The 24,705-nt window shown below is 37.9% G+C and overlaps 2 protein-coding genes and 1 long non-coding RNA gene across 15 annotated transcripts in view; 1 reads left to right on the forward strand and 2 right to left on the reverse strand.

Moving 5' to 3' along the window:
* The window catches only part of LOC145991219 (uncharacterized), a 50,707-nt gene extending 42,833 nt beyond the window's left edge, over positions 1 to 7,874 (reverse strand). For all 9 annotated transcript variants that reach the window (XM_083127169.1, XM_083127173.1, XM_083127167.1 and 6 more), the window contains exons 1-7: positions 7,715 to 7,874; positions 6,675 to 6,723; positions 4,750 to 4,794; positions 4,217 to 4,252; positions 2,491 to 2,538; positions 1,423 to 1,584; positions 538 to 711 (exon numbers count right to left, since the gene is read on the reverse strand). In XM_083127169.1, the coding sequence (XP_082983295.1) occupies positions 538 to 711; positions 1,423 to 1,584; positions 2,491 to 2,538; positions 4,217 to 4,252; positions 4,750 to 4,794; positions 6,675 to 6,723; positions 7,715 to 7,762 (562 nt within the window). In that variant the 5' untranslated portion in view covers positions 7,763 to 7,874. The remainder of the gene's footprint in view (positions 1 to 537; positions 712 to 1,422; positions 1,585 to 2,490; positions 2,539 to 4,216; positions 4,253 to 4,749; positions 4,795 to 6,674; positions 6,724 to 7,714) is intronic.
* LOC145991227 (uncharacterized) overlaps positions 1 to 24,705 on the forward strand; it is a 140,208-nt gene that overhangs the window by 82,140 nt on the left and 33,363 nt on the right. The gene's annotated exons all lie outside the window — the stretch shown is intronic.
* LOC145991221 (uncharacterized) overlaps positions 22,035 to 24,705 on the reverse strand; it is a 60,246-nt gene continuing 57,575 nt past the window's right edge. For all 5 annotated transcript variants that reach the window (XM_083127178.1, XM_083127177.1, XM_083127175.1 and 2 more), the window contains one exon: positions 22,035 to 22,139. The gene's annotated coding sequence lies outside the window, so the exon portion shown is untranslated. The remainder of the gene's footprint in view (positions 22,140 to 24,705) is intronic.

The following is a 24,705-nucleotide window of genomic DNA, read 5'->3' on the forward strand; positions in this document are numbered from 1 at the left end:
GATCGGAGGACAGTTCTGCTAATACAACGTTAAGTTGTTAGCTTTGGAGTAGATCTGAACATACTTCTGCCAATGTGAAGTTCTGTTGCTGGTTTTAGAATGGAATCACGAATAGTTTTCTGCCGATGTGAAGCTAAGCTGCTAGTCGAGATAGACAATGGCCCGCCCCTTCGTTGTGAGTGTCTCAGGTCGATATTGAGGATAATTGGCTTAGTGCGGATGCCAATTCTATCCATATCCTGGCTACAGATTCCTATGGATATTATTTCATACATGGGAAATCAAAGTCGTAAGATGAGATCTATGCGTTCATACGTGGGTAATTAATTTTCCTTTGTGAACATTGTACATTAGATTTTAATCGTATTTGATATAGATTTATGGTGCATGCACTCGGCTCCTAAGAACGTTCAACTACGAAGGAGAAAGAATAATTTTAATTCTAAATTGAGTAATGAGAGGACACTGCATATACAAGTATTCTTCTCTTTCAGAAATGTCCCATCAATATTTGGTTTATGATACTTGCATACCTACCTTTATACTGATCCTGAGTTAATATACTTTCGTTCGAAATTGGTTGTGGAAGGTTTTCGTTAAATTCAGTGAATTTAATGCGTATGAAATCCAGGCTGTTGGCATTAGGTAATGGTAATACGTTTGTCACTTTCACAAAACTCCTCAGTATTTGATGGTTGGGATCAGCATTAGCTGCAAGAGAAATTGTTGTTAGGAAACTGATTATTTAATCATAGGTTTCATGTTTTAATATAAATTATCAGAAGTTTTCCTTAAAAATTGATTTGAAAAAATATAATTGGAAACGAGCCACACTTTCTACAATATAATCCAGCAAAATATGTTTATTTGAAAGCGGAAGGGGGAGAATGTTGACGTGCACTAATTAGCAGAGATAACAATTGATGATGCACTATATTAATTCTTCATTAACGTCTTTGTTACTGAATGTGTACGTGCCTTCCGGATGTATTTGTGGTAACACGGTTGTCTTATAATAAAGGGGTTCCAGTTCTATTCCCGGTGGATGCACCGGATGTCACTTAAACTGTAGGCCCAATCCCAATTAGCCCATCAGAGCATAAGTAGGTTTTAAGTAAACAAGCAAAATTACATTGGTAAGTATTATTATAATAATTAATGAAGAATTGCATGTGATTACTGACATTAAGTGAAATTATTTTTCCCCCACCACAATCCTTATTGGTTTATAGTGTTATCGAATTTCCAATCCGAGACCTGTTTCAATGAAAGCTATTAAGAGTTTGAGTTGTGAACAAATTTTGAACGTGTTCTAATTTTTCGTTAATTACAATAATCTTTATCAATTTGCAATGCAATAATGATGATATTTAGTAGACCTTCATAGGAAATGTCTAAAAATATAATAAATAATTTACCTACCCTTGTAGACATTCTCAGGAATCATATACAGGTTATAGTTTGGGTATCCATCAGTGGGTTGTTCGTTTGTTACTATATATATGGCATCATTATTAGTACTTCCTTGAGGCTTTCCATAAGCTATTGTATTCTTTATTATGTTCAGGCTTTCAGGAACTGTTTCTAAGAGAAAATATTAAATACAAGTTGAGTCATCTTTAACATATTGGACTTTCACAATATTTGCAAATGATTAAATAATAAAGCGCACAGCATTAACTAATATTTTAACGCTAGAATGCTCAGTGGAAAGGAATACCAAGTGACTATATTAGTCCAATTAGGTTATTCCGCCTTGTTTACGCTCATTGACTTCACAAATTCCATGTTTGGTTGCAGTAGCGGCGATTGTATGCCAAAACAAGGGGGACACGGGTCGTTTACTTTCTTTTGGTAGACAAGGCGTAGCATTAAGAGGCCATAGTGCGGCGGCAACTGCCCCCTAGCCGCTGCTATGTTCGGTTGTGTTTCGCAGGTTGTTAATGTAATTTTTTGACATTTTGAACAACACACTACTATCTTGCTACTGTATAACATGTGACTATGTGTCATATTTTACATAACTTTTCTGTAGCGATTTTGTATCGAGACCGACACGAGAACAAGACTTGGTGTTCAAGACTTTTGTGGCATTGAATAATTACCTACATCTACTTCACTTTACTATGAGACTTATTTGGACATACCAATCGAATAACTACTTGATTTTTAATAGATAAATTTTACATTTTCTGTGTAGTAATTCCAGTGAAAATCCTTTGCTGCGTTGTTTGCATATTACGTTCAGCATAAAATTCCGTCTTTCGGGACTGAAAATTGTTATTAAGAAAAGTTGGTTCCTTTAATGACCTCTGTACAGTTGTGAAATGGTAAGTTCATTAAGACAATGATATTTTATCTTTACTTATTGATACTTATTCTAATATTTTTTTTTAATTATTTAAAATTTGTGATCGTGACATAAGATAATCAGCAAATACTATTTTTCAGAAACTCCAAAGCATGTTATATTTGTTGATACTGGCTTACCTCTGTCGGCAGTATCTGCAAGGTTGCCTGGTAATGGATTCCCTCCACCTGAAAAGACAAAAGTATAGGTATCAATGCTAAGCTCTTCATAAATTTAAACAAATCATTTATAATACTGTTTGTTACTATTCAAAGATTCAAAGGCCATATCGTCGGTGTTCCTTAAGATTTCCTTTCATAAATTTAATCTAATTATTATTCTTCCTCATTTTCACGGTCTCTAAAAGTGACAGAAAAGCGACGCAAGATAATAAGCACCATTCAAGAATTTTAGCGCATGCCTTCACCTAGTACTTACAGTAAAATATAAAGTTTAAATAATATCATTTTGAAATATAAAAATCCTTGATTCTTAAAGTTTCTAAAATTGTCAATATGATCAATGACGTAGCCAATTATTATTATTATTTGCAATGTATTTTAGCCATTTCGCGATCTTTTTATACTTTGAAGTTCTTTTTTTTTAATGCCCAGCAAAGTGGGAGTTGTGGGGAGGGAATACGAATGCTGAATACGATGAGCACTTTAATAATATTTGGCATGAACATTTTAGGACCCTGATATTGAAACTATGCTATACTATACTATTGTGAATAATATATTAATGTTATGTGTAAATTCCTTGAAGTAAGAGGTAAATAATTTAACATTTTAGTGAAGAAATAGATAATAAAAGATAAATGATGTTAGTGATACAATTGGAAGTTTGCTTTGTAACTATAGGGTTTCACTCCGAGCCCAGACATTGGTGTTGCTTTGTGTTTGTCATCTCATTAATTTCATCTCGTCCTTCATGCTTTGCATCAAATTACCGTAACAGTGTAGAAAGGCGGGGTCATAACACGAAAATATATTATTGATTAATAGAAACACCTTACATACTCGGGAATTCCTTGAATTCCGGGAATTATGAGTGAATTATTGGCTCCGGGAATTCTGCGTGAATTTTTCTCCGTAGATGTGAAAATTGCAACTATTATTAATCCAAACCCCATTGAATTTATACATCTTTATAAGTGCACTAAGGCAAATTTCTCACAGATCACATTTATTTTTATCGATGATGGACAAGATAGCTGCGTGTAAAATAAAAATAAAACAGAATTCTCTGTCCGTTTTTATTATTATTATTATTATTTTGTGTGTGTGTTCTTTGGAGAACAATCTATCTTACAGACAAGATATTACTTTAAGATAAGATATTTTGATGTTGATTAGTTAAATTTGAGTTTAAAAATCTTACACAATTAACAATTTTTCGTAATTAGTATATCACGTAACATTCGTAACTTGCGTTTACAGTAGATGTATTTCGAGTCCGAGTATGTGAAATGAGTATGAAAATCCACACCTCAAAGAAAATATTTTAAATATATATGCCGTTTAATTAAATTGGATTATAATTTTTGGATATATTGGAATCACACAGGCCCTTTATATATTGTTAATATTAATATATTTGTGTATGTATGTGTGAGGGTGGTGAGAGGCCGTAATACGTAAGGTGGAAGTAGAGAAATTATCTGTTTGTATCCTTGAATGTTTTGAAAGTTCGCCTTGAAAACCGGGAATTATACTTGAATTTTATCATGGTCGTAGAGTGGCCATACTGCCACATCTATACTTGTTTCTTTTACATTTGACTTCCGATTACATCTAATGCATGCAAACAGAAACAACTGACAAATTACGCTAAGTGAGAAGTAGAATTTTCAAATTTCCTTACTTCTAAATCCGTATCCATAATTATGGTTTCCTCTATCTAAAAAAAATACAATTAATAATATTAGTTGTGTATATCTTTTATACAGGAACGGTACTTGTAAACTAGAATAGGAAATTAGATAAAAGTTATAAGGTTATTCGAATTGAATTATTAAAAAAAAATTGCTATGATTCAGAAAATATTTTATACACTTTAAAATTAACGTTGTATCGGTGTATAGAAAAAAAAATATATTTAAAGAATACTAGTTATATAGATATACAAAATTTGATACAGAATTTTATGTAGGCTACGTATAACAATTATCATTTGACTTCCTTGACAACAGTCTTTAAAAAAATACAATTTCAGCACCTTTATTTTTCAAAGCTAATATTATATCTCAGTATATCTGTGCTTTGTCGTGAATTCCTGTTATGTTGTAGTACAGAATATTATGCTTGAAAATATCTATGTTTATAAGCTTGTAAAATTATAATAATTGTAAATAGTGATTAATTCATTGAATATGATTTATTTATTAAGGTGCTTACGGTGATTTCGTCGTCCAAAAATTTTATTATTCCAGTATAGTCCACCTACAATGGGGGAAAAAATATATATTAAATGTTATTGTCATTTAAGTACATGATTCATGAGGTGATTAGCATTGTAATGAAGGGGTTCCGAGTTCGATACCCGGTGGAGGTACATAGTGGTTCGGATCCCACTTTAAACTGTAGGTCCAGTTCCGATTAGCCTTACTGTGCATAAAGAGGACTTAAAACACCAAATCAATCAATCAATCATAAGGCGATTAAAAGTATTACTTTTTAAATTATTTTTAATCGAGAGATTAACTGACAAACATGTCAACATGTTTGGTAACACTGTATTAACAAAAAGTGCATTAGTGTACGAATGAAAAATATGACCCGAATGGATATGAATAATAATAATAAATGTGTTATTCGTCTGGGGTGTAGCTAGCAAATAATCTTTGTGTGTTTAGCGCTAGTAATTACGTATGAAAGTGCAAAGATGATATTATATATGCGTATAATTATTAATTTAGTTTGCTTGTCTAAATTGAAAATTATTTAAAGGTTAAAGAAGATTTCATCCTATTGAACAAAGTTTTACTGAAACCGAAAATTTAGAACATCTCAGAATAAAACTTATAAAGAGGTGGTAAATGGGCATATCTTAGTTTAAAATCAAAAGAACAAGCAGTTCCGAAATTGAAAGGCACATTTAAGTTACTGTTCAAGATCACACTATCACTTGATTTGGTAAAAATCTAATATTCACCGGACACCTATAACTTCTTCGTTTTGTCAATTTTTGACATTTGTACTTACCTATCTGCTTCGCGGAACATTCTTTAAGGTATATTCACGTTTTTTTAATCAAAGTAATTGCAGTTTTTCACATTACGAATACTTCTTTCTCGTAGTCTTTTCGCTTGCCTGAGACACAATATGGCGCGGCGCGTACACCTTTCTACATAATCGCGCGTCGTGCTTCTGTTTTGTCGATTTTCATTCGTTATGCAGTGTTTCAACCTTCGGAACCCAAGAAATACCCGTGAACAACGCTCATCTGATCCTTTATATATTATAAACTTTTTCGCATTGTTTTACAAAGAAAATTGAAATGTTTCGTGGCGCTATTCGTGAATGGTTTTTGGGGCTATCCGTCCAGGAAACGGTGGGATATTTTAAACTGAAATTTTTGAGTCCAAATTTCCCACCGATTCCGGACTCCGCCCTGGGGTAATTGACCTTCCGCTACCGCGGCCCCGCCTCCGCTCCGGCTACCCGGCTTTCTCTATAGAGTCCCTGTTAAAGGCTTGTTAGAAATTGGCCGGAGTCACCTGCCCCCAAATGAGCCCCAAACTTTTAAATTTGAAGAAATCCGTTTTCAGGATACAGAAAACTTACCTGAATTTCACCACGCATCCACGACACGTCATATTAGGCATATACCCACAGCCCATTCCGTCTAACTAGTAGCTTACATTCACTGCCACATTTTCGACATTTCTTTCCTTCCTTCACGATCCCGTGTTCAATTAAATTAAAAAATCCACTGGATCTTCCACACCCGGTACGAATTTCACCACGCATCCACGACACGTCATGTTTCTAACTTTCGTTGCAAACACAAACAGTTCGAAACACTGGATACCCAATGAACATGAACAAAACACAATCACAACGCTATTGTCCGTCGGAGAAGTAATTTTCAACAAAAAACATGAATTTCCGCTATGAAACATTCCCACATCACACAACACACCTTCCAGATGTTAGACAATGCTACAGGAACTTATTATCGTAAGTAGTTTCTTCTGCAAATATGAAGAAATCTCTTCCGGGGAATATCAGATTAGTACCCTTATATATAGCTATATATAAAGATTATATGTATTTATATATTTCGTTATATGTTATGTCTAATGATTTTAAGTACTCACCATGGGTATTTTCGTTACGATGTCTTTGTAACAGAGTAGATACAACTTCCTGCAATGATCATTCTTAACTAAACATTATTTATTTAAAGTAGAAATGTGTATTAAATATGCAATATGAATATGAGTGAAGGGTATGCAGTTTTATCTCATCTCTATTTTGTAAAGTATGTAGTATTTCCGTTTCAATCCAACATAAAAATTTCCAGATTTGTAGGAAATGGGAAATTCTTACTTGTTTTAAATGTTTTTTTCCCGAAATATTATCGAATTAACATCTAGAAACATTTTTATTGGTACTATTTTAACATTTATCTAGTTAAATTACGGTATCATAACAATAACAACTATAGTTATAGAGTAAATTCTATTTTTTACGAAACGTTACAGACATTCTTCATTTTTTAAAATGAATTTCATTTTTCCAGGTAATATTATTAATGTTCTTGATATTTGTTATAACATGGTTGAAAACTGTCTCAGATATCAATATTTGTTTTACAAAATAAAGTTCTTTACAAGAAATAAGAACTATTGAAAAATTATTAATAACTTTATTAAATTTTAGTAATTGAAGATTAAGTTGCAATTGAAATGTTGAAGCTTAATTAAAACATTTGTCAAATTAACAAATAATATATTTCAATTAATTACTTAGTGTTCCCACGCCCCAAAGCTTCCCTTGTATGATCAGTATTACAAAGTATTTAATATTTAATAAAAATTGAACCTTGCTTGATTAGAATACACAACTTAAACTTCGTTTTGTTTTTGTGAAAGAAATCAAGCCTAATAATTATTGAACAATTAGGTATGGTTTGGAGGATATCGACAATTACTTACTCTATTTAAATCGAATTGGATTTTGGGTGTTTATAGAATATGATTATGATTAGTATTATAAGTTATTGTGAATGTGATTTTTATTTGAAACTATATATCCAGTTTTATATGTTTAATTTATAAAATTTGAAGTCAATTGGTAACATATTATTGTAGTTAACGACTTTTAGCAGTGTGTTGCTAAATTAAATATATCATACCTGGACGGGAATAACGAAAAGCAACAATGGAATAAAGATTATCATCATAATAAACCACTCAAGAAGCCATGCAGACACCTTTGCATCCTGTAGATAAAGAACCTCAGGAATTTAAGAAAACAAACCAATGAAACAGCAGAAGTCTGGATCGTTCGTGAAATTTCTTTTGATTGCTTAAGAGAACTATAAATATTAGATTGCAAAGGTTGTAGTTTAAAGTGAGAACAATAGGATATTTTCACTCTGGTTTCATAACGTTTACCAGAACTTAAACAAGAGATAAGTACAATTCTTGTTGTGGTTTCCTCAAGTAGAAGTCAAATACATCAGCGTAGCGTTCAACATTTTTATTTCACATGTTCTTTAGTAAGAGAAGAGAACTTTCTATAACTTAAAAATATGCTAAATGTACCTAATGTAAATTCATCTTAGTGCTTCTTGATGTCAAATAATATGTAATGGTCAAATTTGTGCAACGCAGTTGAGAGAATAGCCGATAGAGTTTAAATTGTAAATTCACTTTATGAACAGAAATGCTAATCAAGATTGGACCTAAGGTTTAAAGTGGCATCCGAACCACTATGTGTCTCCGCCGGCTATTGAACCCGGGGCCCCTTGATTACAAGGCGACGACGTTACCACTACACCATCGAGGAGGCCAAGTAGTCGAAGTAATTATGATTTTTTTCAATAGATTTCGACGAATATGTAAAAGGCATGATTCAATATTATGTAGCCTATTGCCAGAGTTTTCGTGGACTATAATTTTCAAACCTGTAAAATAAGATTTCCAACAGAAAATGAAAAGCATCCTAAAAAAATTGTAGTAATAGAGCCAAATGATGATCAATTTCCTTCCAACGCTCGTCGTCATTTGTGGTGTAACTGCTGGAAAAACTTGAACCAACACCGAATAACATTATGTTGCAAGTTCTGTGACATCATTGCACTGTGATAATTAGACTTAGTTTAGAAAAAACTCAAGTACGCACACAGCTTCCTCTTTAACAGTTGCTATTTTGAAGTATGATGTCTCTCAGACTTCAATACGGCGAGCATTGGCGTATACAGCGGGGGAGGGAGGCAACCCCCGACCTCTTGACAACGAATGGTGAAAATTTTCATCTGGTTCATTGCGATTTTTTCGTTGGAAAGGAAAATAATGTTATTCCCTTTCCAAATATTGCCACAATTTCGAAGTATATATTCGTGGCCTTCCTTGGGAAAATATTGCTTGCCTCCATGGGGGGGAAAAAGTCGTCGTCTTATTTGTGTGGCACACACCACCTACAAGCGATTTCCTGCCAGAGGTCCTATACTGATAGCAACTCCAATTGGCGGTTGACCTTGATGGCTATTTCTTGGCGCTTTCTTTCCCCCAATCATTTTCGGGGGCGTGTGGTCCGATGGGTGTCAACAAACTCAGTTGCGAAGTAAATGCTGAAGGGGTAACATCGCTCTCCCGAAGCAACGTTGCCAAGCGTACTTCTGTTTTTGCCAGTTGTATTTCTTTATATGACTGTGTTTCCGCCTGCATTCCGACCTGTGGGTGGTTCTTCCGGAAACGTCATCGTTCAGGAACACGTATGCAGTTGTACCACTAACCTCCGCTGATTTCTGGTGCTGGCAATATCGTTGCCCGAGAAGACTCTTCTATCTCGCTTCACAGTACGTTTGGCAACATGTGGTGTACCCAACGCTCATTATGTTTCGTCCCACAACGTTCGGTACCTTGTGACTGGAAAATTCCCGATCTCAGTCGAAGAAAATTCAACTGATCGCTGATTCCCAGCCACCAGTTGGAGTTCCGTTCTGTATAGGTGTGTTTCACCTACGTCACAAACTGTTGCATTGTGGGATAGAGCAGCCATGATCGAGGCCGGTTCTTCTAAACATGCGGAATTCAAGCTGGCGGGAGGGAGATTTCAACTTTGTTTACTATGGCACTGTGCAGTATTCGGTTGTTTAACAGAAACTCACGTTTATCTTCGAATTTTCCGAGGACTCGATACCTCAACATTTTAAATTACAGCACTTGAACAAACCTTAAAAGGAAACAGACGATGATGGCGGAGCCTTCGAATTTACAGTTAATCTGTACTGGATGTAAATATTTCAAGCAGTATCCTAACCACTAATATATACGAAAACAAATTGATTCCAGGTAGCTGGGTCAAGTAAATAAACACACGTGAACTACAGAGCCAAAGGTTTAGGCCCCGGTTCATATGGATCTACACAGCAAACTTCGATTTTTCTCCATATCTTTATCTGTCAACTGCGCAAAGAGTTTGAACATATGAAAAATTACCGCTATTTCCAGATGGCACGACATTGTCATTAATTTTATGCAATGTTACAGACATTTTACACAGTACAGCCGGCCCCCGTGGCGGAATGGTTAGCACATCGCGCTACGACGCCAGGGGTCCCGGGTTCGAATCAATGGCCTGGGCATGGATGTTTGTGAGTGTCCCTTCATCAATTTCATCATATCATCACTCATCCCCATCTTTGCAAATCAGCCAAAAGTGGCACAAGAAGCGAAGTAAAATAAGGTAAATTTTACACAATACCAACAAAGTACAGTTGGTAAAAGTACAGTTGGTACAGCGTACATGTGTAACGAACGCTATGTGGTGGGTATTTCCTTGCAGACGACAAACAACTTGGCCGCGAACATTGCGGCGGTGCGAATCCTGACGTCGTCACATGAAACCCACCTATAGTTGTCAGAAGTTTACTCTTCTGATTTCGTGTCGCGAAGCACGCGCGTGTTTTATTTAAATGTTTGTTTACGTTACGAGTTATTGTTTCCGAGCAAAGCTGTACAATATACACATGACGGCAGACGTACCGATAACATAGACGGCGACCACCACCTCGATATCCTGTGCACCAAGAAACAACGGGGCTAAATGGGAGAGCCGCACACGTAGACCTGCACAACAAATTTCCTCGAAGGACCCTTCGATGGTTGGTATGCGGCCGGAGCTCCCCTCGACACATCGGCAGTCGGACCTAGCCCCCCGCGCCTCAGGTAATGAAAAAGAGGACAAGAAGACGCAGACTCAAACCACAAAGTTTAGCTGCAAGTTGTTTTGAAGTATACCCTAATGATGTTAAATTAGCACAATTTGAGTATCGTTAGCACCTAGCACACTGTGTTTGCATAATGGAGAAAATCTAACATAATTTGCAAACTTTCTCCTCTGGGAGAGAGAAATTTAGCTTCAAAGAACCATATTTTCAGAAATTAAAAAAAATAAAACGATATCCAGATCTTATTTCCGGTCTAGGGACATGCCTTTCCAACCACGCCCTCCTCGTCATCTTTTCTTTATTCTCCCGTTTACCTCGCGAGTAACATTTCATGACAAGAATCGATATAAAGTTGTGCGGCGCAAATAGAACAAATGTCCCGCTTTGTAGTCGACGATCTCAAACTTTCTGTAGTTCAATGTTGAACTCATCTCGGAAAATAGATGCATAATTTAAAATTACAATCATCGTAAACATAATTATAATAATAAATTACTGGGAGCCTCCCCGATGACGCAGTGGTAGTGTCGTCGCCTTGTAATCAAGGGTTCGATACCCGGTAGAGGCACGGCCCAATGGTTCGGATTCCACTTTAAACTGTAGATCCAGTCCCGATTAGCCTTATTGTGCATAAAGTGGACTTAAAACACCAAATCAATCAATAATAAATTACTCTTACTAATTATCAACAATATTAATTTATTATTATTTTTTATACCCTAGAACAATTTATCAGCATTTAGCATAATTTCACAGATTAAACAGCTTTTGTCGGGAGGTTGGGAACGCAGTTCAGAAGCCATCAGGCTTTCGTGTATGGTACACTGACCTCAACAAGTACTCAGGCAGTTTGTTTATTTATACAGCATATTTGCAGAAGATACAGTTCAATCTACACGTGCATCAATATGCTGTATAAAACACACCTTATTACTGACTTCGTTGACCCTGTACCAAGCAAGGTCTTTGCGGGAACTGCGATTATGTCGATGCGTGTACAAAACACGCTGAAGGTGTCGGTGTTGTCGCGGAAAACTACCCCGACAAAAAAACGGTACGTGTGCAAGTAAGGTCGAAAGGGACATCTGAAATGGGGTATGCACGCGTTGTAATTGTTTAAAAAAGTATTGCGATGTTGTTGCCGAAGTGGGCATTGGAGAAACAAATGCGTGATTGATTGTATAGGTTCTCCACACTGACAGGAAGTTGCAGACACTGAATATGAACTTGGGTGCATTATTACGTGACCGGTACGCATTCAACACTAGTACAGCTCGGGGTAGATTCAAGTTTTGAAACTAAGGATGTTTGTTCCCGATGTGTGCATGTAGTGCCATGCTAGAGTTGTTGTGTGCACCAATCGTCCCATTGTTTTTGTAATTTGATTTTGACCCGTGGTAGGTCAGTGTACTGCAGGCGAAGCGGGGTGACGTGTTCTCTCGTTCTCTTTTGTTTAGCCACGTCTACTCGATCGTGAAATTTATTTAGGTCACTGTGTGCTCGGACGGGAAGGTCGCTTACAGACCTTTTGGTTGTAGCTTGAGCATGATACAGAAAACAAGAGGGGGAAACGCCGTTAACTTTTACAGGAGATGTACAAAAATATGGAAACACCACGACATCGGAACGGGTGATATCGACGCAATTTTTCCACTTGAAATCGGACACGGTGCGACATTCTTTTGTTTTGCGCCGTGATATAGGACCCTATCGGACATGCCTACATTGTTAGGCTAGGCTAGCTAGGTTTAGTTCTCTTACCCTAAATAATAATTTTTAATTGTATTTATGCTAATGGAACCTAACCTAACCTCGTAGGCATTCCTCGTCTGACGTCAGAACACCAGGTTGCAGAAATGAAGTGCGAATGGGCAGACCCCTGTCGGACTGGTAGGAGTCGATAGTTGCGCTGTAGATAGCGTGCAGAGTAGTTGATACTATAGTGGAACCACAAGGAAAGAAACCTGCGCAGAACCTCACCGCGATGGCAGATGGGGGAAAGGACAGGGGGGAGGAGCCTTCAACGCGGCTCACGGCAGTGTTGCCAGACCTATTGATTTCTCGGGAGAATTCCTTAATAAACTATTGCTATGGAACCTCCAACGGCCCGCTCAAAAACACGTTTCCTGCTCATCTTACTTGAACATGGAGGGGAGAGGTAGAGTGGAACTCCACTCAGCCATGAAAAGTGCTGTTTGAACTGTGAAATAATGCCAAACGATACTCAATTGTACTAGGACATTATTATTATTATTTTATTACTATTACTACATTACTATTTTTAGATGCTTGTATTTTATACCACCTGAAAATCTATTTCTATTTTAGTTATTTTCGTCGCTTTTGTGTATCTACGGGTAAGTACGACAATATGGATGAATGAAAAACTGATGAAATGGATGAAGTGACACAAACACAGTGAAACGTCCTTGCCTTACTATGTAGGAACACTGACTTCGTAGCGTGGGCAAATTATTTTACATGTATGTATATATATGTGTGTGGGTGTGGGTGTTGTGTGTGTGTGTATTTCTAGCAGATGGGGAAGATAGGTACCACCCTAGCATAAGCGTTGCTATCTTGAATTATTGAGGAAGACATGCTGTCTAATTCACCAAATATATTTCACATACGTAATGCATTTTCTCATTATGGTGCAGGACTCGTGCCCACCCCTAATGATAGCTGTACACCAAACACCAGCAGAAGGCAAATTAATTTCTTATTGTTAGCATTCGACTTGAAAGATTGTGTAAAATGAATATTGACATAAGTACCTATTATTTCACACGTATCAGTTGATTTCAGTCACAGTAATTTACATCCATTATTATAATGGGGATGTAGGAACTTGATAATTTTGAACTCAAGTGGTATTTTCTGAGAAGGCAACATTATTACGGGGCAATATGCCTCGTTTACCCGCCTAATAAAAATACATTGTTTCCCCCTCGCTGGAAAAAATCTGTGGACGTCCCCTTGCCCCCCCCCCCCCCCCCAGTGCGCACGCCTATGCCACCCCCGAGAACGTTGTTCATCCGATATTATTAGATCATCGGATTTTGTAGCAGATCTTCTGGTTTCCCAAGCGACAATCTCCCGATTTTTTCAAGTCTGACCTGGCAACACTGCCCCGAGATCCCATAACGGCAGGGAAGATGCGCGAACGCTTTTGGCGGAAGGTTTTTTTCCTTGTGGTCGAGCTATAAATCATATCCGAGCTGACAGTGTTTCAAAGCGTGCAAATTGTTGGTGCCCGCCTTGCAGGCGCCTCTGTTGCCAAAGTAGCCATGTTATTTGGCATATCGAGAGGGACTCTATCCAAGATCATAATGACATAATAGTGTGTCCCGAAAGACATCATCAGATAAACACCTGCGTGGACAAAAATGTACACTGCGTGACAGACGGACACTGAGAAGGATTGTGACCTTGTTTTGCATGAAGAATGGTGCAATATCCCATTATCCACCATCCAGGACTTGTATTTGTCCATTCCTCGGAGACCGCAAGCCGTTATGGAAGCTAAAGGCAGTCCTGCACCTTATTAGCTACAGCATTCCGGCTTTTCTTCTCAGGTGTTTCCATATTTTGTCCATCCCCTGTATGCTGTCCGGTCTGTTCGTGATAGCGCTTGAATTACACTCAAGGCGTCTGTGAGAATGAAGGCAGTTTACATTGGTCAAGTGAACTGGAGGGTGACTGGGACGAGTTATTGGCCTGTCTACTCGACTCGACCCTTCTGTGGCTTGTAGCTGTTTACACACTTTCTACTCGAGTCTTGCAGTGGCTGCATCTGTTTGGTGCTCTTTTGACAGAATGAACCCAGTGGTAATCTGTGGTCGCCGTTGTTGGTGAGTAAAAAAAAAAAGCTCTGAAACGGTTTACATTTTTTTTTTGTACGAGACACGAGTACAATAATGCACGAGGACATGTTTTAGAAGAAAACGAATTTGCTTTCGACAGTTGATGGATAGAAGAATTTATCTGCTGTTCTTGTGAAAGAACTGACCTTGGAAGGGACTCATGTGCCTCTTGTTTCTTTTGTTTGTTCCTATAATTGACACTGCAGGAATTCCACAGACAATCATGTTCACGTAATGGCGTGCCCAGAATTTTCGAAAGCGGTGTGTTATGTAGACCTTTTTTAGTAGTCTGCCCTAATTTTGTCATATTGTCCTGCCCCCTTGATGTTTTTTTTTAGAAATACTGGGTGAAAGGGGAGGGGGGTATGACCACACCAATTTCCCCCTTCCTTGGGCACGCCATTGTGTTCATGGCACAGTTCCACAAACTGGTGTCTGACTCGGACAGCATCCTATTCAATTTGATTAAAATAAGATACAATTAATAAACGAACTCACGACAAGGTTGCCTTTATTCTACAACAATTCAGATTCTACTGTCCTCAGAGCATTTACCTGATCGAGTGGTCTGTCGAGTCGACGCGCGAGTGAAAAAAACGTTGGGGGAAGAAGCAAATCCTCCTTGGACAGCCACTCCACACTCCCGAGTACTGGCTCCAGTCATCACCTTCTCAAACTGGAGAAAGCTTAATGGCTTGTTCTTGCCACGTGAGCGAGGTCATCATCTGTAGGCGAGATAGCCGCCATGTTTGATTTATTTGGTGGAAGTAATGTTGGATCGTTTTTAGCGTAGGTCTAGGTGGAATTGCAATGCAATTTTAAGAACTACAAGATCCCGCTTGGGCTTGGTTGTTTGTGAATGTCCATTCATCCATTTCATCCCCATCTTCGCAAATTAGCCAAGAGGCACAAAACGCGAAGTAAAATGAACTAAGTCAATCAATCAATCAATGAAACAAGAACACCCGTGTCGGGATTAGAACCCAGGACCCCTGGCTTTGTAATGCGGTAAGCTAGCCACGGAAGTCTGCTACAGCTTCTTGTTACTGGCAAAATTAGATTTCATTACATGTTTTGATTATTACGTTTTAAAATAAATCCTGATAGTGTGACAAAGTTTCACAATTTCTTTTCAAACCGGCTGTTAAATAAATTAGAAACTCGTCAACTAAACTCACCAAGAGCCGCTACAGGAACCTGTGAACTATGAATTTCTGAAAATTTGGCAAAATTGCCTGGCAACCCCGAGGCAATAAAATGACCACATGGGAAGACTATAGAATTGACACTTGTTGTTTCTTCGTTTTCCTTGGAGAAGTGAAGCTTTTTCGGTAGTTGTGTGCTGTAGTTGTGCATTTCTCGCGATGAGCAGTGTGGAGAACTTGTTGGTGCAAAGTTTTTCTACCAGACGTCTGAGACGTCTGGTTGAAAAAAATAAACCTAGGCCGAATTTGAATCTAGAACAAACATGTCTGAAGAAGATTTCTGGTAAGTTTGAAGTTTATACTGTAGATCTTCTGGTAACGCAGATATTACCTTTCCAGTGAGATATTACTTTGCTGCCCTATTTCACATATCAATTATGCCTGAATCACACGGAATTGGATTTCCAGTAGGAATGCTCTAGTAGACGCTGGACTGGCTACCCATTTGCTAGTTTAAGCCTCACACGATACTTGTTACACCATACTTGTCGATAGTCTTTTGTTCCCATAATGGCGGCCGCATGAGATGTAAACAACGTATCACTTCACACTTTTAAAATACGATAACTATTCAACCGAGAGGAATATCGCTTCGTATTAATTGGTTTTTAAGTAGAGAAGAATGGCGCTGATAAAATACATACTTTACAACGTTGACTGTACACGTATGGAAGAATATTTGAGCTTTTTCAATTGTAAACACCGTGCACTCACCATAGATGGTGTAGCTCGACGTGACTTTCGTGCTGTATGTATTATACATTGTAATTGGAACATCTAACCGAAATGATCCATGAAATGCTTTAGTGTAAAACTGTAAATTACTATCCGTTATAAGATTTTTGGAAGCATTTACGTAGTATTTATGCTAGCAAAAATGTTAATGGAAATGCTTTCGTCTAAAGCCGGCTTAAAGGTGGACGAGGAATTTGAAGAATGTTGTAGGAGAATTACTGCTTTCTGCTTTTATTAAAAAAGGAAAACTATGAACTACTTTTAGAGATTGGCTCAAAAAAAAATATGGTAATCAATACGTACCGAACAAGCTTTTTAACTTGGGTTTGCATTATTCCAGGCCCATAGCCAGGCAGGGGCCAGTGGGGGCTGAGCCCCCCTGGAACTACCGTCATCTCCCCCTGGCACTGAAGTCAGCCCCCTTGACATTAGGTAATACTATTTTGTGTAATTTGTTTACAGTGAAAATGTAGACAGCAGCTATTACATTCGTTCATCTTATTTACAGGGAGAAGTCTAAAGTAGCGGAAAGTATTTAGGAGATTCTCTTCTCTAGACTTAAGTTTCTTCACAGGGGAGCTTCTTTATCTGTACTATCATTGCCCCTGTTGCAACCTCTCATTTATACAGAAATCTGTGACTTTGATGTTATTATGCAAATTCCCTCCGCATCTGCGTCAAAGGTTAACAGCTCTCAAGTTTTGGGAACGAAGGGGAGTTTTATTGTTTCGGCAGGGGAGTGGAATGTACAGTAGACCCTATGATTGAATATTGTCCATCTCTTTCTGTGTAATATAAATATCTGTATCATCAAACGTAGTATGGAATGTGTAGTAAGGGATAATTTCAGTAGCAGCCAATTAAAACTTCAAGTGATATTTTAAATGATATAGAAAGATGTAGTATTTGTGTGAAATTTCTAAACTTTATGTAACGTAATGAGCCCCTCCCCCCACACACCTAATTTACCTTCATTTAACATTGTTAAACTTTTGAAAAATGGACTTGATTTACAAAGCCCCCCCTGATAACCCGTGAGCCCCCCCCCCCCCCCCCGGAGATCAATTCTGGCTACGGGTCATACATGATATTTGCAGGATTCATTCACAAAAAAGAAGTCAAACGTTTATTAATACACTTGTAATAATAAGGATTTTCATTTTCAGCTAATCATATTTGTCTCGTATACATCTGATCGCTTTGCATAAATACCTAAATATTAATGAACTGAACACGAATGCACTGCACGCCATCTCTTTACTTTTTTTTTATCGAGATACGGAGAAACTATAACATAAACAACAGCCAGCACTCGGAAACCACAGACAAAAAACGCTTCTTTGCAAACTCACAGATTATCTTCACATTGCCAAACTTTGCTCTGATTGGCTGTTTCACAGAATCCAGTCTAGGAAAGCCAGTAGAAATTAGAGCATGTCCTATTCCTCCAAACCAAGTAGTCAGCCAGGCAGCCATCACATCTGGGCAGGTAGCCAGTTCAGCGCCAACTAACTGGATATCCAATTCTGTGTGATTCGGCCTTTAGTCACCTTGGACAGGAAACTTTTTCTATTTTCATGTTCAATGCATGCAAATATTCGTCATTGTGCTTAACAAGCTGTGTAAAAGCTATTAGGCGCATTGAGAATGTAAGTTTCCCACTCGCCTACAGGTGGCAGGCCTTGCGTTTTGAAACCGATTTTGCGCATGCATGAGAGGCACATGCCCTGGCTAGTGAATGTCCTAGAAGACGGCTCCCGGGTCACGAAAGTCCTCAGTAGCATCACGACAGCGATGAAACATGGCGGCTCTTATTCCATCTCCCGCCGCTTGCGAGGTTCGTTCGGTGATCAAGTTCTTGAACGCACAAAACAGACAGCCGATCGAAATTCATCGTCAGTTGTGCCAGGTGTATGGGCCAGAGACATCATGAGCAAACAGATGGTGTGTCGTTGGTGTAGGACATTTACTGAAGGCCGGCAAAATGTGCATGACGATGAGAACAGTGGGCGGCCATCGGCCGTTATGGACGAGCTTGTGGAGCAGGTGTAGCAGCGCATATTGGAGGATCGTTGCGTCACGATCACGGAACTCAGCAGCCATTTCCTGCAGATTTCTCGGTCATTGTTGCACGACATTGTTACCAATTGCCTCTTGTTCCGGAAATTTCGTGCCCGGTGGGTGCCAAAACAGCTGATGCCCAAACACAAAGGAAAATGCTTGGGTACGGCGATGACATTTCTGCAGCGTTACTATGATGTGACGATTTTCTCAACCGGATCATCACAGGGCATGAAACGTGGGTTGCATACAGCACCCCAGAAAGCAAGCAGCAGTCCATGCATTAGCGTCACAGTGGATCTCCATGCAGGACGAAGTTCAAACAGACTGTGTCGGCGCGAAAAGTGATGTGCACGGTGTTCTGGGACAGACAAGGCATTCTGCTCATCGAGTGTCTGCCCGGAGGTGAGACTGTGAACACTAACCGTTACAGTGAAACACTGGGGACATTGCGACAAGCCATTTAGAATAAGCAACACGGTAAGCTCAGTGCTGGGTCACCCAGCTGCATGACAATGCAAAGCCGCATATGGCTAGGCGCACTGCAGACCTTCTGGACAGGTTCGGCACCCAGGTGGCAAACTTCTATGATGCAGGTATACAGAAGTTGGTCCGACGCTATGACAAGTGCCTGAATTCCGGCGGGAATTATGTTGACAAGTACTGTGTCTGTAGCAATAAATCATTGAATGAAATAATGTTTCCTTTTTGTGCACGACCCCAGGGAAATATCCTACAAATATCTAATGTAAGTAGTGTATAGTGGTAATTAATTTTACTTACTTAGCAGAACTAAATATCTTGTTAAATAAGTTGAAATATACTGAAAAATTCATCTTTAGGGCTTCTACCCCCCATTTTCTGCTTTTATGGCAGCTGTTGATAAGGGATTAGCCCCTCCCAAAACAAAATTTTGGCTACGAGCCTGACTCAAATAAATCAAGGTTAAGAAAATGGGAAAAAAAGGTCACGAAAAAGTCAAGAATTTTGGATTTGTTATTTTGGTAAGCACTCTGTTATTGAACTAAAACTACCCAAAATGATACTTCCATAATTGCTGAATATTTGTTTGCCATTACAGGTTATAATGCAAATGCTGAGACTACTTTCATTACCATCAGCACAACGGACTCACGAGAGAAATGTTTTTTTTTCATAAAGTCTGTATAAAGTTTGGTAGTGGTCCCTATAATTTCAAGGAGTTTGAGTGTTAAGTCTCGCATAAATATATTTTGACTAAACCTAAAATTTTGAGAAAAATTGGATCCTCTGAGAAGTACCAGTTAAAACATGTAGTAAGAGGGGCATTGTTCAGTGTGGTTGCATTTAAGAATCAATTAAAAAATCGTCCTTTTTTGAAACTGAAAAGTGTCTTATTTTTAAAATGAATTTCTAACGTGTTGTATAGAAATACGTATGTAGTATTTATTGCAAATGTTTTGTGTCCTACATTTTGGAATATTATGCCCTATATATTTTTCCCTTGTAGCTATCTGGTAACCCTAGTACAGATATTAAATAAGAGTGGGCTAAGGGGTAAACTCTAAGGGATCCCGGTTTGAGCTTTGTGGGGACCATCCAGTCTATCATCAAACCAGAAAACAAAATGAAAAGTTTATACCATTAGTAAGGTCTGCTGCTGCAGCTATCATAGTGTTGCAAACTGTATGGTTAAATATCTATGTACAGGGATTTTTCGTACCCTTGCCATTGCCAGCATTGAGGCAGATCAGTGAAGCATTTTTTTAAAAATATATAATTAAAAGCTTTTGAGCACAGTAGAGACGCAACCCAAATACTATGATTTTTAACAGAAGAATATTAATATGCATGAGCGTGAAAGTTTGATAAGTCTTTAGCAAACATTGAAAGCGAAGGACATTTTTATCAAAAAATGATATAGTTTACAAGAACAGAGAATTACTACTTTTCACTTTCCAGTAGCCACTTATTAAGGCTCGTTTCGAAGGTAGAAAGTCCTTAAATATTCTTGAGTTTTTAAATTTTTTTCTGGGGCTGGTAGCCCAACAACAAATGTCACCGCACGCCACTGTCTTCCAGTATATCATACTTCATTTGTCCGTATTGGACATCTTAAGTATCTATTTTGAAGTACACAAAATTCAGAGAAGAGAATTCCACATTTGAAATTGTTATTTTAGTATCGAAACACTATGCTATAAAGAAATATATTTCCATGAAATACAATTGTTTTGTTTTGCTTCAATCGTTACCAGAAAATATATATATTTTTATAGCATTCAGATTTTACGTTATGTATTAACGAAGTGTGTCCTTTTCTTTTTATGTATAGTCGCTGATAAACATACCTGTGTGGAATTCAAACACTATTATCAATGTGGGCATGTGCTACTTACTTTCTCCAAATGCATTTGCATTTTGTTTTAGTTCTACTCATATTTTAGGTTTTTTGTGTAGCTTTTCTGCCACTGTAGTTACTAATGAATGATATAACCAAGATGACTTTAGTTGTTGTTTTAAGTCCACTTTATGCACAGATAGGCTAATTGGGACTGGACCTCCAGTTTTAAGTGGGATATGAACCACCGTGCAATGTGCCTCCATGTAAGTTGAACCTGGACACCTTGATGACGTTACCACTATGCTATGTAACCCAAGTAGCATGTAAGTGTGCACTAAATTTGATTTTATCTAGCAAGACTTGCCTGAAACTTCAAGTTGGATGCAAGTTCACTGTAAATGTGCATGAAACACGAGCTTCTGCACATGTGCACATGTTAATTTGCTTCATAATGATCCGTCACACTTGTAACTAACCAAGCACTAACGAATGGCACCGTTAGATTCATTAGTGCATTGTGAGGGTGAGTGGCAACGTGAACTTAGCACCCCCAACAGTTTTTTTTTTTGTAATTACTCTTGTTTTTTTTTGTTAGAATTTGTATTTTTAAGTCCACTTATTGCATAGTAAGTTTAATCGGGACTGGACCTACACCTTAAAGTGGGATCCAAACCACTATATGCCTCCACCAGGTATTGAATCCGGGACCCCTTGATTATGCATCATTGAAGAGACCTACTCTTGTTCTAATAAAGCACTAACAAAATGATTAACAGTAGTATGGAGCACTAATGAATGACACTATTAGATTCGTTAGTGCTCTATGTGGGGGGACAAGGTTCACGGACGGTTGCGAGGTAGCAATTGCTACTTCAGGCCATAAGGATTTCACACATTTAGTTCAAGTGCACCTTTAGATCGCTGTATCAAACTTGAAGCATTTTGATTTTCACTCATTTAAAATTTACTTTTTCTAAGTTATGTGGTTGCTGAATACAGAATTTCTGAAACATAATACGAATTAATGGATGATCTTTTTATAAATTGCTGAACATAAATCGGGGAAAAGAAAACTGTATTATATTTTTGTGAAAACATGTATTGTCCTAACATATTTACATATTCTTTCTCCATAATTCACCCAGATGTTTGCTTGCCTTACATCATATCATGGTGATGAGATGCGTCAGATTCTGGAAGGAAAAAAAAAGGAGACACTTTACATCTTATCCATTTTTCATGTCACATTCATTTATGGATTACTGATTACCAAAATATTTGGGAACAGTGATATATACAAAGCTAATAAATAGTTAACCAAGCTTTGACTCGAACAGGGAGAGAGAAAATTCAAAATAAACTGTCTATAATGCTTCCTCTGGTATTTGATAATTAGCAGTTCGTCAGCTAGATTGAAGAACTGAAAGTACCATATTTTGATTGATTGAGTTTGTGTTTTAAGTCCACTTTATGCACAGTAGGGCTAATCGGGACTGAACCTACAGTTTAAAGTGGGATCCGAACCACTGTGTTCCTCTACCAGGTATCAAACTCAAGACCGCTTGATTGCAAGGTGACGATGATACCACTGCACCATCGGGGGGCCCTGAAAGTACCATATTTCACTGCAAAATCATCACACCCTGTTTTGTTTTCAGTCCAAAAATGGTTCATAACCTTTCTTTAAGTAATCGTTGCACTCACGCATCAACAACAAAACTAATCAAAGCAGCCTGGAATTTTCAGACACAGAATATTAAATTTTGTTAAGTCCATATCAAAAGTGTAATAGTTCAACTATAATTCACAAATCAATAACAACTACTGCGTTAATTTTTTTATTCAGACTGGGGAAATGATCGTTAAATTGTCTCCAAAAAATGGTGTGCGTCGATTTGAATTATTCAATTTTAACAAATATTCATGAGTATTCCATGCATCCTAATCTTGCACCAAAGTACCAGTTAGAATTTATCAATATGTATCCTCATATATTTGAGGTGGTATCAAAAACTTTACAAACTGGTAAAGTGACAGCTTTTCTTGATATTTGAATAGCCATCACCTGCCTCAAAGCACTCCAATTGGGAGTTGCAATGACCATGTCCTCTTTCATCATGCGTTCCCTCATTCAATTTCTCCTCAATCTATAACTGTGCCAAAGCCTTTGAGCTTTGTCATCTTCATCATTCATTCTAGAAAAGATGAAGTCTTAGATCAAATCAGGAAAGGTGAGCAATGTCATCCATTTTGTATCTGACTACATTGTCATGGTGGCCAGTTCCAAGTGGTCCACAAATTTGAGCCTTTTTGATACCATTTCATACTCATGACCTCCTAAGTCTCGCCATATCAAATCTATACCAGAGGTTATTTAGATGATATACAATTACAACAGAAAATGTGATGGGGAAGTAATGTAAGGAAACTTCGACTGTCACTGGAATGATCCAGCAAGGAATAGAAGGGGACTGTTTAAAATTGAATGCTAATTTCATGATTAACTCTACCTAGTTTATTCCTTCACCATTGTTCTGTCATGTTTTTTTTTCTTCGCAGTTAAACCATTATTTCTTCACTATTGTTTCATTCAACTCTTGTGCGTTAACTCACCATTTTGCTGCTGAGGATTATGAGGTCATCTCACCATATTGCCACTTAGGGTTAAGAGTTTGATTCCTGACATGGGTGTTTGTTTGCTTTTTTTTTCCTTTCGTATCGTGACACACTTTTACTAAGTGTGTGAACCTCGAAAGGTTCAGGGATCGAACCTGGAGCCCTGTAAATGAAAGTAATTATTCTTCAATCGGGGGTTAGCGGTAGCCCGTAAGCTCTCGCTTGGCTGCATCTGCTAACTGCAGGAGGTACCTGAATAAACTTCAATTTACAGAATCCTTTATAAAATGACAACTCTCTAGATTTGGGTTACTATGACCTTAAGTCTGCATTGGCAAAGGATGGCATTATAAAAGTATATTACCTGTCTCTCTTTAGAAGCGTGGACCGAAGGATTTCTAAAGTAACTTTCACTCGCTTGCTGAAGTTCGCCTCTTAAATTGTCACTCAGCTTCGCTGCACTCCACTTCCAAACAAGTTTCTAAAAGTCTGCATCCAGCCTGAATCTCCTTCAAAATCCAACTCACTCTCCTCTCTCCAAAACTCAAAACCCCCTTTTCTTACTCCCAAACCACTCTCCTCTTCTCTTCAAAACCCAAGACCAACTCCCCTGTCTCTCTCGAGCCAGATCCAACTTGCATTCCTCCTAATCAAAACTCCTCCCCTTTTTCTCTCTCATCAATTTTTCTTTGCAAATATTGGCGAATGCTTTTCACTGAGCTGGCGCTGAAGTTAACACTTTCCTATACTTCCTGCCAGGCTACCTAGCTAAACGTAACTCGAAAATGAAAATGAGGGATACGTAACGCTTTCATCAGTTTCATCTGATCATTATTTGTATCTCTTTCAGTGAACTTTGTCAACTCGATTGACTGAAAGAGGTAGCAAATCACTGTAAAATAAGTGATAACTTATAACTTGAAACATTCCTGTTTGGTTTGCTTAGCGGTTATTTCACTCAGGTTCTTCCTTTCCTGTTTCCATTTTGGTTGCTTTGTCACTTTTTTATAAACCAAGGTTTACTGTAACGATGAGGAAGAATGGTATACTGATGAAATTGATTATTAAAGAAATACACATCCATACCCTGGCCAGAATTTGATCCTAGAACTTCTGATTTGTTTGAGTATTAAGCCCCCTTTA

The sequence above is a fragment of the Lepisma saccharinum genome, chromosome 8, assembly GCF_977018435.1.
Source record: "Lepisma saccharinum chromosome 8, izLepSacc3.1, whole genome shotgun sequence".
Lineage (NCBI taxonomy): Eukaryota > Metazoa > Arthropoda > Insecta > Zygentoma > Lepismatidae > Lepisma > Lepisma saccharinum.